The sequence below is a fragment of the Sinohyriopsis cumingii genome, chromosome 11 (assembly GCF_028554795.1).
Source record: "Sinohyriopsis cumingii isolate HCF-2022 chromosome 11, ASM2855479v2, whole genome shotgun sequence".
Classification (NCBI taxonomy): Eukaryota; Metazoa; Mollusca; class Bivalvia; order Unionida; family Unionidae; genus Sinohyriopsis; species Sinohyriopsis cumingii.
In genome coordinates this window covers 21,301,656-21,314,301 of record NC_142971.1, presented here as the reverse complement: position 1 = coordinate 21,314,301, position 12,646 = coordinate 21,301,656, and the positions used below count along the sequence as shown (strand labels likewise).

General features: G+C 33.2%; 2 protein-coding genes across 5 annotated transcripts in view; one reads left to right on the top strand and one right to left on the bottom strand.

Annotated features, from left to right (window-relative positions):
- The window catches only part of LOC149787726 (archaemetzincin-2-like), a 69,961-nt gene that overhangs the window by 4,519 nt on the left and 52,796 nt on the right, over positions 1-12,646 (bottom strand). The window contains exon 1 of one of the 4 annotated variants that reach the window (XM_089973930.1): positions 5,163-5,204. The exons of 1 other annotated variant lie outside the window; for it this stretch is intronic. The gene's annotated coding sequence lies outside the window, so the exon portion shown is untranslated. 2 more of the 4 variants (XM_089973931.1, XM_089973929.1) reach the window with 2 other exon arrangements.
- Positions 5,419-12,646, top strand: part of LOC149787725 (uncharacterized) — a 140,564-nt gene continuing 133,336 nt past the window's right edge. Inside the window, exons 1-3 of the mRNA XM_089973928.1 lie at positions 5,419-5,481; positions 10,674-10,944; positions 12,096-12,210. Of these exons, the coding sequence (XP_089830054.1) occupies positions 10,713-10,944; positions 12,096-12,210 (347 nt within the window). The 5' untranslated portion in view covers positions 5,419-5,481; positions 10,674-10,712. The remainder of the gene's footprint in view (positions 5,482-10,673; positions 10,945-12,095; positions 12,211-12,646) is intronic.

Below are 12,646 nucleotides of genomic sequence, written 5' to 3'. Positions count from 1 at the left end.
TTGAACCCACACTAACAGAGGTGAGATGGCAGTGATCCGTAACGAACAGCACTTTAGACCACTCAGCCACTCAGGGTCCCAGTCTAGGGGTGCAATATACCCAAAACTGTATTGCAATATAACAAACTCATATTGCAATATGTATTGCAATACATTAACACTTAACAAAAACAATAAAATAATCACTATAACATTTACTACTTTTTTTTTTTAAAAATCATCTATATGTTATCATGTGAGACTTTAAATGGTAGTCAACTGAACATATCAAATTAACAAAAAAATGAAACAAGTCTACAAACACCTGAAAGCAGCAAAATTATCATTCTTACTGCCACTTCTAGTGTGTGTTTTAATTTAAACCTAGAGGAGAATGGTTTTAAATATCTCAACAGATTTGACCTATCTTTTTAATATTTTTTAGCAAGACATTAAATAAGTCACTGCATATTTTTCTTGAGGAAAATTAACATATCACCAATGTCTGAACTCAATGCAGCCCTCTGTGAGGTAACAATGTCTTCTGCTGTAATAAAGACTCTCAGATGGCATGGAAGTTGCTGAAATGCATAACCTTTTCTTGGCTACTTGTCAGTGGTATAGTAAGGGTAAATGGCAGCAGGGACAACAATGATGGCCCCGCCAACAATTTTCATGCAATTTAATTAATATCAGCTGATTTGGCACCTCAAGACCACTGGAGCCAAAGGCAACTACCATCTCTCCCCCCCCCCACTTAATATGCTACTGCTACTTGTGCAAGAAGTTGTACTGTTGAGCTTTCCACCATTTCAAAGGATCTAACATTATTAGGGATTCATTCCTGAACAAGTCAACCTCATGCTTCACTTGGTGAAGTGTGGATTGAGTACTGTTAATTTAGTGTCATTAGGAACAGGACATAAACATATAAGGCAAAGTGAAGTTTATATAGTATTATTTTTAACTGGAAAACTTTCCCTTGGTCTTGACTTGCCCCACCCCACCCCCATTAAACTTTGCCCAAATACCAAATAATGGTACTGTGCTTCATGTTTAAATTCTCTTGCAATCTTGTGGTAAGCATGTATGTAGGAGAAAATGGAAATATGGCTCTTGAATTAAATTGAACAAATTGTGAGGAATACACAGATTTGTAAGATCCATGCAAGACCATTAAAAAAAGTCGCAGTAGAGGAAATCATAATGCAGTATGTATTGCCAGAACAGCAAACCACAATATAACAGTATACCAGTTTATTGTTGCACCACTAGTTAAGTCATAATATAGGACTGAAAAGTCCTTATGCCTGTTGTCCAGGACCCATACCTTTTATCTTTGGACCCCACTATTTTCCCACCAAATGTCTAAATGACTCAGTCTCAGTTAAATCATAATAGATATACAGAGATAGGTTTTAGCCATGCTTGTCTTAGTGACCTGTGACACCTCCTGGGTCAGGCTCCACATGCTGTACATCTCTGGCCCCATTAACCCCCACTTTAAGGGTTAATTAAAACAGAGAGGGTAAAGTGAGGTTGTTTAACTGCACATTCCCAGTCTCTCTTCCTCGTGATCATGGGTTCCTGCTCTGGTGGTTGTTGCTACCACTTCTGCTTCCTTTTGTCATTCAAAATCCCTATCTTATCATTAAGATCATTGCAGTCATTCCTGCTTTAGTCTTTTCTCTTGGCTCCAGACCCTCAATAAATCAGTATCCTCTTCTTACATCACATCTTGTACAAGCTGTGATCATTCCCCTCTTTAACTGTCTTTTGTTTTTCAGTCAGTACAGGAGGTGTTCCACTCATTCCAAAAGCGCCAACACCTCACCCTACTTTCTGCTACTTTGTTGCTTATTTCATTAATGTACCAACAAGGCATGTGGCCAATTACTATTACACTGTGATCTGTAATCATAATCATTGATTTCAGAACCTCTATAAATAGAATTGCAATCGTCCTTCATTGGCAGTGTAATTGCATGGTGCAATCATAATTACAAATGAATATGACCAAAAAATTATTAATTATATTCTTAATAATTGTAAGAGTAATACAAGTTTCCATAAAAAAGACCACCATAAATGTTGACTGTTACAATAAAGAATGGGCAATTTGAAGTGTCCAATATACAAGCTAAGTTTTCTAAAAATATAATGTGTCTTATAATTTTAGGTGACCATTTGTTAATTAAAAAATTCAATCATAATCATTTTCATACCCTGTATGGTAGTCATAATTATGGTTTCCAAATAAAGTAATCATAATCATAATCGTCAGTGCCGAATAACCTCTAATCAGTCATAATCGATCACCTGTAATCGACCCCATGCCTGGTACCAACATACAAATGAATACTGCATGTGTATTTTAAATGACTGTCCTTCATAGATCCTATTACTAGAAGAAATAAAAATTCCTCCGACAATGAACTAAAATTAAAAGAAAATTCATACAAATTTTTACATACATTCTTCATACAAATACAGAGGGAAAAAAAAGTGCTTTAGCTTTGGTGGGCACTTTTATGAATGAAGCCCTATTACACATAAATATACTTCTCACTAGGTACTTGATGACCTTACATTAAGTTCAAACACTTAGTTCAATGTAATCTGTTGAATAAGTTAATTTAAATGAATTAAAGTTTTCCTAAAAAGTAATAATTCTTGTCAAGTGGAATAAGCCCAAGTGTATCATTTGATCTGAACTTAACAAAGCTTCACACATAGCCTAAGATTTTAGATTTTTTCAAGTGTGTAACTTAAAAACTGACTGAACAAATGGGGCAATTTTATTAAAAGGAAAAAAGGAAAAACATGGAGAGAAAAAAATTATACTTTTGACAATACTGTATAAAAATACATTAATGCCATTAAAACAAAGAAAGATGATCTTGTCCCAAATATAAACCAAACATTTACACACTTTTTTTATGATCTCATGACCTGAAGAATAAAAAAGAATATTAATGAACAATGTAAACTGTCTGATGTATCAGCTTGTAAAATTAGCTTACACCTATCTGGATTAAACTAAAGGGGTGACACTAAACAATTTTTTTTTTAAATTTCTGTTACCGACATCATTGTGGAATGACGGTAAATACTAATATCCTCTCAACAGAACAGTGAAATACGCTCAAAAACTGAAATACGCAATTGTTTACATGTTTTAGGCGTATATATTGTTGTGAACCCCGATATTATGATTTGTAATTGTTCTAATAATTAGCAAAACAAACTCTGACATAAGCGATTTTGATACAAGATATTTATTTTTTTACCAATTTCTAGCACAATTCATTGAATGGCATCACTCAAATTTACTTGGTTTTGCTTGGTTGGACAGGTATGATAAATCATCAGAGGTCTCGGTAATGCTTAATCACGCATGTTTGGATGCAATTTTTTTATCTGGGATGCAGAAAATCACATACGTAGGAGCCCTCCATATGCATGCAATAGCTGGGTGGAAAATTCAGTGGCTTGACTGTTCTGCTTCAACCAACTGCTGAGTGGGAAAATGTATTGATCAACTGATCAATATAGCTGTGCTCATACTTATGACAGAATTCAGTGGCTGAAATACTCCAGATGTACATGCCATTATTAAAGTACATCAAAGAACATGATGCAAAAGATGGGTGGCAAGTTTAAAGACAGACTAGCTGCCAAGTGGCGGGAAAATGTGCTGATATTTACAGTGACTGAATTCAGGGGCAGAAAGACTCAGAGATGTACATGTGGTCATTATAAGAGTACATCAAGTGAACAACTTTAGCTCTCATTATCTTGTTCATTTCCTAGTGTAGTGAAATAATTAGTGCATACGACCTCAAAATCAAGGCATGTCAAGACTTAGACAAAATGCTGTTTGCAAATCTGGATAATTATTTTGGGGTTAAAGGGCAAATTGACAAAGACTGTAATGAGATTCAGAAGAGTGTTAACGTTGCTAGAACTGATAGTTTAGATGGAACAGTAGCCAAGTGTAAGACAGTATGTGATGCCTGGCTTAGCGCTTGGAATAAAGCCTTTCCTTGAATTGACAAAATTTAGCCTGATTCTAGTGGCTATATGACAGTGGCGTATAGAATTTGGAAAAGTAAACTCAGTGACAACCACTGGTTCTTCCCATCTGGATATGTAGCCTCTTCCAGTATGTCCAATATGCTTATGGGAGGGCACTGCAAATTTTGCTGGTGGCACGCCTATTTTGACCAAAATAGGAATCCTGGACTCCTAATTCTAAAATCCTAGTGAGACCTCTGATCATGAATTGGTCAGAACTTTAAATATTAAAGTGAGATTATGATTGTGAGAATCATGAATGTTTATTTACATATTCTCAGCAAAAATATCATATACGTATGTGCATTAAAGTAACTAACGATGCAACTGGCACACAAAACGAGGCTAAAGCAATCTAATCAAGTATGGCCGAGTGACTTTATTACACTAATGGAGCTATATATAGAAAAATGTAAATAATTCCTTTAAAAAAATCACTCAAATAAAAATTTATTTTGCCCTTTTAGCATTATTCAAACACATACAAATCATAATACATTGATTTTCATTTCGTTGTTTTTTTAAAGTGTATTTCGGTGTTTCTAGTAACCCCCTCTCATCCACAGGGGCTCGTATCCTTGCTTACAATTTACCTGTCATACATGTACTATATAAAAACTACATTTGTAGTTACCTGTCATACGTGTACTATATAATAACTACATGTATGACAGGTAAATTGTAAGCAACTATATTAGCCCCTGTGCTCTCATCTGATACCTTTATCCAACACATTACCTGTGCCTAAATCTAGGAAAGAAAAATTACAACCGAGAAACGAAAGGAAAAGTAAAACAAGAAAGAGAAAACGTCCGGGCATAAGAACCCAATTCACAGACCCACCCACTTCCGGTCAAAACGACCACGGAACAAACTGGATTTAGTGAATGCTCATAACTATTATTAGTCCCCCTACATCCTTCTTAGGGAAGGCTGCGACATCATATTCTCAGCTATAAATTTGTTGCGAAATCATCCGATACTGGCAGTAGAAGGAAAGGGGAACTTTGCTATATTACGATGCCATCTGTTCGATGGATAAAAACTGACTGAAAAAGAATGATCATAGATTAATGTACAGTATGAACACGATCAATCACAGTTACCGCATGTACTAACGTTGTTACAGTAGTGCTTCCAGAGCATCGGCAAACTATTTTATTTTCGAAACGATATTTCGAACTAATTATTTACACAGTACTTAATAAACATCTTAGCATTGTTCTGCATTTTTATATATAATAAATATTTTTGAGTGTGATATATATTCATCACGCGCCTACTTTTTCAAACATATATGTCATTATTTTCGTGCCATTATAATTAAGAATACAACTTTCGTGGCGTTCTTGGTTACAATATGGCTTCCACAGTAAACATGGCTCTGCATGCACGGTCCTAAAATGATACCAACCTCGTCATGTGGTGTGTTTATAATATTTTCGGACCCCATCTCTCACTATTCATGTTTCATTCATTGTCGTTTTTAAATGTTTGAGCTGTTCCCTCCCTCCCTCCCTCTCTCTCTCTCTCTCTCAAAGCCATTGTGAAATTTATGATTCATTTTATGTATAGGTTATACTGCCGTATTTTACTGGTTACGGTGAGGTGCTAATATTGAATTTTAACAAATCATTCGGTGGCAAATCAATGTAAGTGTCGGGTTAGTTCTGGTCTTTGATGTCAGAGACTCTGACTAGTGTTACGGGTGTCATTCGTTTTGTTTCGGGCAAATGGGTTTGGAAGTAGCAGGGGATTCATGGTTGTAAAAAGATGATGTGGATGTCCTAGTATTATCAAAATCAACAGCTCTTATGAGAGTAACCAGGGATAATGTTGCAGCCAAACTAGAACATATTCTGCCCCAGCTTCAAATTACATTCCTGAAATGTTAAAGGTTTATGTTATAAATGTTAATTGTATGGAATATGGACCACAACAGATCAACATCAGCATGTACCCCACACATAAATTAGTGCAGATTCAAAAGTCATGGAGGAAGTTTCAGTTTCAATAGAGCTGCAACATTTATCAGGAACACAGGTTTCTATATCAGAAATGTGGCAAGGGACAGAATGTAAATTTGGTTAAATTTAGATACAGATACACTCTGGAGTTAACAATTTCATGACTAATGTAAATGATATACTTGTGATTGGTAACAAAGTAAATGATTAGTCAAATAGTTATGCTTTCTAAAGTGCTTGTGTTTAACTTTGCAAATGGATTTTTAAACCACAGCAAATTATATATGCTAACCACAGCTACTTGTAGCAAATAACTCAGTGTAGCAACTATGATGCTTTTATGTCTGGGAGAAGGTAGCTGATTAAGTACTCAGTTATGCCTTGTAGCAGATACTATAATTAGCTTTCTTCAAGAATCAATTAACCAGAAGTAGTCATGAATTTTATGATTACTTTAGTATTCATTTAGCAAAACATTCTTTTATTAATAGAAGATAATGGATTGAGTCTTAGGAATTTATTTATATTTTTAAATTTTAATTAGAATGTATCCATAAACCTGTTGCCTCTGTGTACAGGTGATGTCCATTTTGCATAATGTCAGGGGTCATTTATAGAATATCGAAAATCTGCATTATTTACATATTTAAGTATAAAATTTTCTTCAGTCTGGATATGGTTTTACTTCATGTTACCTCACACCTTTGGACCTCTTCAATATCAGTGATATGTCAGTACATTTGTTGCTCCACAGTACCATCTTGGTTGTTTTTCCTCACTGATGGTGAATTATGTATGTCATACATTATGTGATACAGTGCCCTACTTCTGGCACTTGAACAGACTTAAACTGTTTCCCAAACTGAAGACAGCTGTTTGATAAGTCATATCTTTTTCCTAATGAAAATTCACCATCAAAAATTAATATATTAATTGATGAGTCCTCCTCACATAATGAGGCACAATATGGTTTACATCCTCCATGTTTCTGCTAGACTGTTTTATATTTTGTAGACCATAAATCTGGATACTGGTACAAGTGGTTGCAAAGAAAAAGTACAAATAAGAAATATATATATTCAGGTACAGTATCTATGAAGTAGTTTAGGTAACGTCATCCATTACTCGAAACTAGCAAAGAATAGAAACTAAACAAAGATGATACAAAAGGTTGTGAGTTGTATCACTACTTAAACCCATTAGTCATCATAAGGAAAATTTAAACAGAAAAGAATATTTGCATGCTATTTTATATAGGGAACAAAGGGTTATCAAAAGGGAAAGCTTTAGTTGTGATAGCAAAAGGCAGTGTGTATAACATGTGATCTCTCACTGTCTCAGATGAGAATATTTTGAAGTCTAAAATAAAGTGTTTTGCAGGGTATTTTTCACCACTGGAAAAATACTTTTTATTAGATACATGATTAAAAAATGACTCTAATTTAAACTGCTTCATTTTGTTCTTGGCTTAGCATGTGACATTTGATCACTAGTGTACTAGCAGTACGGAGTTTTATCTTTTTCTTTTTCTCAGTTGAGGTAGGCTTTGAAATTATGCAATGAAGGATTGTTCTTACTTCTTTAGGTGATGAGATCCATATTTGAATTACAATAATTTACTGATTAATGTTGATGGTTGATTGATGTTTGTATATTGATTGAAGTCAATTTTATATTCTATACTTAATGCGTGAATCACATTATGAAGATATACAGGAGCAAAGTTGTGATAAAATTTAGGTAACTGAATAAATTTTATGGTTGCTGTGACCAGTGTTTCAGGTTTTATTATCTAATATTCCTTCAAACTTGTGAATAGACTCTAATTTAGATACTGTTTAACTTGTTGCACCCAAGATGCTTTGTGGGTGCATCTTTGGATGATTATGTATGCATGCATGCATGAAAAACTGGACAACTATAACCTACTTTCCATTGTTTATTAAATTTTAATTCAACATAGGGTGTGCTTTGTCATATTCTACTTATGACCATAGATTTCTTCACTTATCTGTAACTCTTTTTCTGAAAGTTTGCATCATATACATCCATATGTATTTGTGGCATTTCATAGAATTCATGATTCCTGTTGTCAACTTTTTTTTTATTTCTTTTTTAAGACACTCCGGAGTTATATATGATGGTAACATTATATTGTCTGTCCAAGTGCTATTCCTTTTCTGTATGTATCTGATATTCAGGCATTTTGATAGCAATTCTTTTTAGGAAAGCACATGTATTTTTTTCTAGCAATCTTATATTTAGAAATTTGTATTTAAAATGACATATAAGAGATTATGTAATATGGAGTTGGGGGATGAATAGCAGAAAACCACAACGACATGCTACCTTGCAACAGATTTAGTAAGTGACCACAACAGAACATGAAACAAAGCAAAAGCCCATGGGTGATTCTCCATCAAACTAATTTGTACTTTGTAACTGATACTCAAGTTTTTGTTGTTGGCTATTTTGACATTTTCATCAAGATGCTACTTACTCCTTGCTTGCTTTAGTTGTAAACTTAGTCAAAGTTTATAGCTTGAGCTCTCAATGTAAAATATTTAAATCAAGATTATTTTGTTTACCAGATTATCCCAAAAGTCAGCTTAATAAATATATTCTTGAGTCAGGATTATTTACAATGCTGTTTACCTCTAATTTGTTTGCTTCTAGGCTATTCATCTTGTAATATTTCTAAATGGGTTCAAAGTTTGACCTTTCATTGATAAGTGCAAGATTTTATGAAAGCAAACTGCAAATTATTTGAGCATGACTTCAAAAATAAAATATGTTCTAATTAATTTAAATAATCAGTGTTATGTACATTGGATGAAAATATAGCTTTAACTTCTTCACATGATTTTCATCTGTGTAGAACATAATGTATGTGTTTATGTAGGGTAGTGTTGGTAGTAATCTATTCTGTTAGCAGCTAATATGGCCCTCAAGTTCTGTGATAACATTCTGTGAAACATTGATAAGAGACCTGGGTACTTGAATGGCAGTATTCAAAATCAAGTGGGTCAGTTAATTTGCAAGATTGTAAATTATTCCCAAGTATTATACAAACCTCAGTGATATGTATTGCTGCTAGCATGTAGCTAGGGTATTCAGAGGAATTTTAAATTTTGTTCAAGATTTTTACTGTACAGTGTCTTAATGCTGTATGTGGGAAAATCTCTAGTTTTTTAATGCTGTACATGTGGAAATTTCCAGTGTCTAGGTAAATGCAGTGTACCAGTGTGGAATCTTTTAGTGCCTAAGTAAATGCTGCATATGGGGAAATTTTCAGTGGGTTTTCTTTTTTACTATATTTGAAACCTTGTCACAAATATGTAAAAAATGTAACTCAGTGAATTTCTAAAAGAATACTAGCAGCAAACTCACAAATCAGCAAAACTGAACATGCAATTTTTTTTAAATTAGAAATCTTAAAAAATACAACAATACAGAAATTATTTTATATGCTATATCTTTGATAGTATAGTCATGTTTGATGTAACTTGTATTTAATTTTAAGATATTCAATTGAATGCTGAAGGTGGAAAAGGTTTAGTTTGTATTTAACGATACATATACGGATACACGTAAAAGCATGCATGTATTGAAACATGTCCAAAACTATTTGTTTAATCAGTGTTTAATACATATCGATTGGAAATATCTTTACGTTAAATTATATCATTGTTACCTAATTATTTAATCAGGTTATTCATGAAATTGGGTCACTGCATGAATTAGGATTTAATTTTTGTATAAAATTATTGTTTCAATGTCCATTTTCCTAAATTTGGAAGCAATATTGTAATAATAGATTTTCAGGTATAACGTTTTAAAAGTTTATATTCATCTGCATTGTATAATATTTTGTTTGGGTTGGAGTTGCTAAATAAATACAGATTATTAGTTAAGAAAATATAGTACACAAGCTCTTTTGGTAAGGTTATATGCAATTATAACCATTCTGTTATAATTTCCTTTCATACATGCATTTATGTATATGTAATGTCACAGAACTTATTCTGCTTATACGTTGTTCCAACTGCACACTGTGCAGACCCAGATCTGCTGTTGCATAATGCACCAGGAGATCCATGTCTCTGCAGTTTGTTAAGAGTAATCAGTAGAACATGCATTATAGACCCTAATTTAATGGCACATTATGTGATGGAAAATCAAGGTTTATATTGTTTGCAGTTGGCCATTACATGTACATGAGTCTCTATGGTATTTGATATTGAGACTCCAAACTTTTTAATACCATAGGAGATCATCTGCTCCACAATTTGTAATATGGATCATTCACCAGGTTGCAAAGCTGGTAGAGGTGGGTGGGTGGTGAATACATGAATATACCTGTAATGGAGGTGGATAGGTTAGTTATAACAGAAAAGCATTGGGTTAATGCTGCAGCCTTCTAGTATCTAATAAATTTCAGTCCATTCATACATAACTGTTATTCCCAGGGACCCATGATAAGTGGCAGAAAAGAAGTGTAAGTTTTTGTTGTGTTTATTGGCTACTATCTTTGAGAAAAATTAATGTAAACTTCAGGGTATTAAATTCAAACTCATTTCACAAGTTTTGATTGTAATTTTAAGCAGGGGTTCGGAATTTTGTGTCAATCATTTTGTTTTTATATTGTAGATATGACCTAACATCACGGTTCATGAGCAGGGTGCAGAAATGCCAAATATCAAGACCTACTGTCGAATCAAACCAACAACAGAGATCTATCCTGATTATGAAGCTACGAAAGACACCCTACATCTGAGAGTTCCTGAAGTGATTCGTGATGTTAGCACAGTCAACAAGTCACACAACACAATAAACCATGCGTTCCACTTTGACTACATCTTCAGTATAGATACATCACAAGAAGATGTTTTTGACAAAGCTGCTGTTGATATTGTCCAAGGTGAGTCAGTATGACATAGAAGTTGTTCCTTATATCTGAATTTGCACATGCTAGGTTACATGTGTACAAAATTTTAAATGCAATTAAATAAATTTTGGCATGAAAATAAACTTATTTGATGTGCATTATATATGTTTATGTATGTAGTTTTAGTCTTACTTTCAACAACTATGATATATAAAAAGTACTTTTATTACTATTTATTACATTACATGGTACATTTTTTAGTTCTGATTGGCTGACTACATAGATCTGTTTTAGGACAATATGCCCTTCCCTCTTACAATGGTATGCTTTCACAACTAGGGGATTTATACCTGTTCCACCAGGTACTGTAAAATTTTATGTCAACACTATAAATGTCACATGACTATATATGACGTACTAAATCTATTATTATATTTTCTGCTGGAAACTGTCTTCCTACAGTGTTATCAGGTAGGTCAGGCACTATACTCGACCAAACCACAATATAATAAGACAGATCCCTTAGGAAAAATCAACGGTGGAATAGTAATTCAAGTGAAACAATTCCATTTTTTAAAATATTTTCAGATCACATTTTTCTTTCATCTATTGCTGTTTTTCCAATTCCTGTCCAGTTCTTATAAAAACAAAAATGTTAGAGATTGAGCAGTTGTATTACTATTAATCTAATAATATTATTAATTAATATCTATGAAAACATGTTATTATACATCTGAGAATGGATTACAACTATACTTAAATTTCATTATAATTTTCTTTTACTTTGTGTTGACGAGAATGACAGATGCATCCTATATTCAGCTTTAGATGCACGAACTGAACATTTAAATTTTCTTCAGATTACTTTGATTGATATATCCTGTCATCATGTCAGTTCAAGAATAAAAAGGTAGATAATCAGGCTAAAATTATTTCTACTTATGCAGGAACTACATCCCATGAGTCGCAGGCACAGCATTTCAGGACTATAAACCTCTTCATACTAAATTGGTCAGTTTTTGTCATTTTCAAATTAAATGATTGTGTTGAAGAACATTTAATTTGTTGCCATAAAATTAAAAGACAATATGTTTTATTCCAGATATACTGGGCACAAAATAAATATTCTGGAAGTTTAGTCATATATCCACACATTATTGATGCTATGTGATTTGCATTTGCAGGATTTCTGTTAGGCTACAATGGAACTATATTTGCCTATGGTCAGACAGGCACAGGAAAAACATATACAGTGGAGGGCAGTGCTAAGACATACAGTCAGAGAGGACTAGAACCCAGGTAACAATTTTGTAAAAATTGAAAAAAAATGTATTATTATTTTAAAAAATACCTCTTAAAGCCAAATTTAGACATGTAGGCAAATCAAGTAGCACATCTCTCATTGATGAAAAGTTAAAGTTAGAAATGTGAGACAGCATTGTTAAAGCCTGCTGGAAATTTATAAAAATTGAACTTTATATATTAATTTGTCATAATCTTTGTATTAAATTTTAAATCCTATCTTGTCAGGGCTTTTTCTTCTCAGAGTTACTGCTAGAATCAACACTAAGGTCCATTAAAGATACACTGTACTCTGTAAAATAAATGGCAGAAAAGATGAATATTTAGCTTGATGTTTAATCTCATCAAATGTGATTTAAATCCTTTGAAGAATTTTATGTGAAAATGAAATTGTTTATTTGGAGATTTTTTTAAGTGGACCTAACATTTTCAG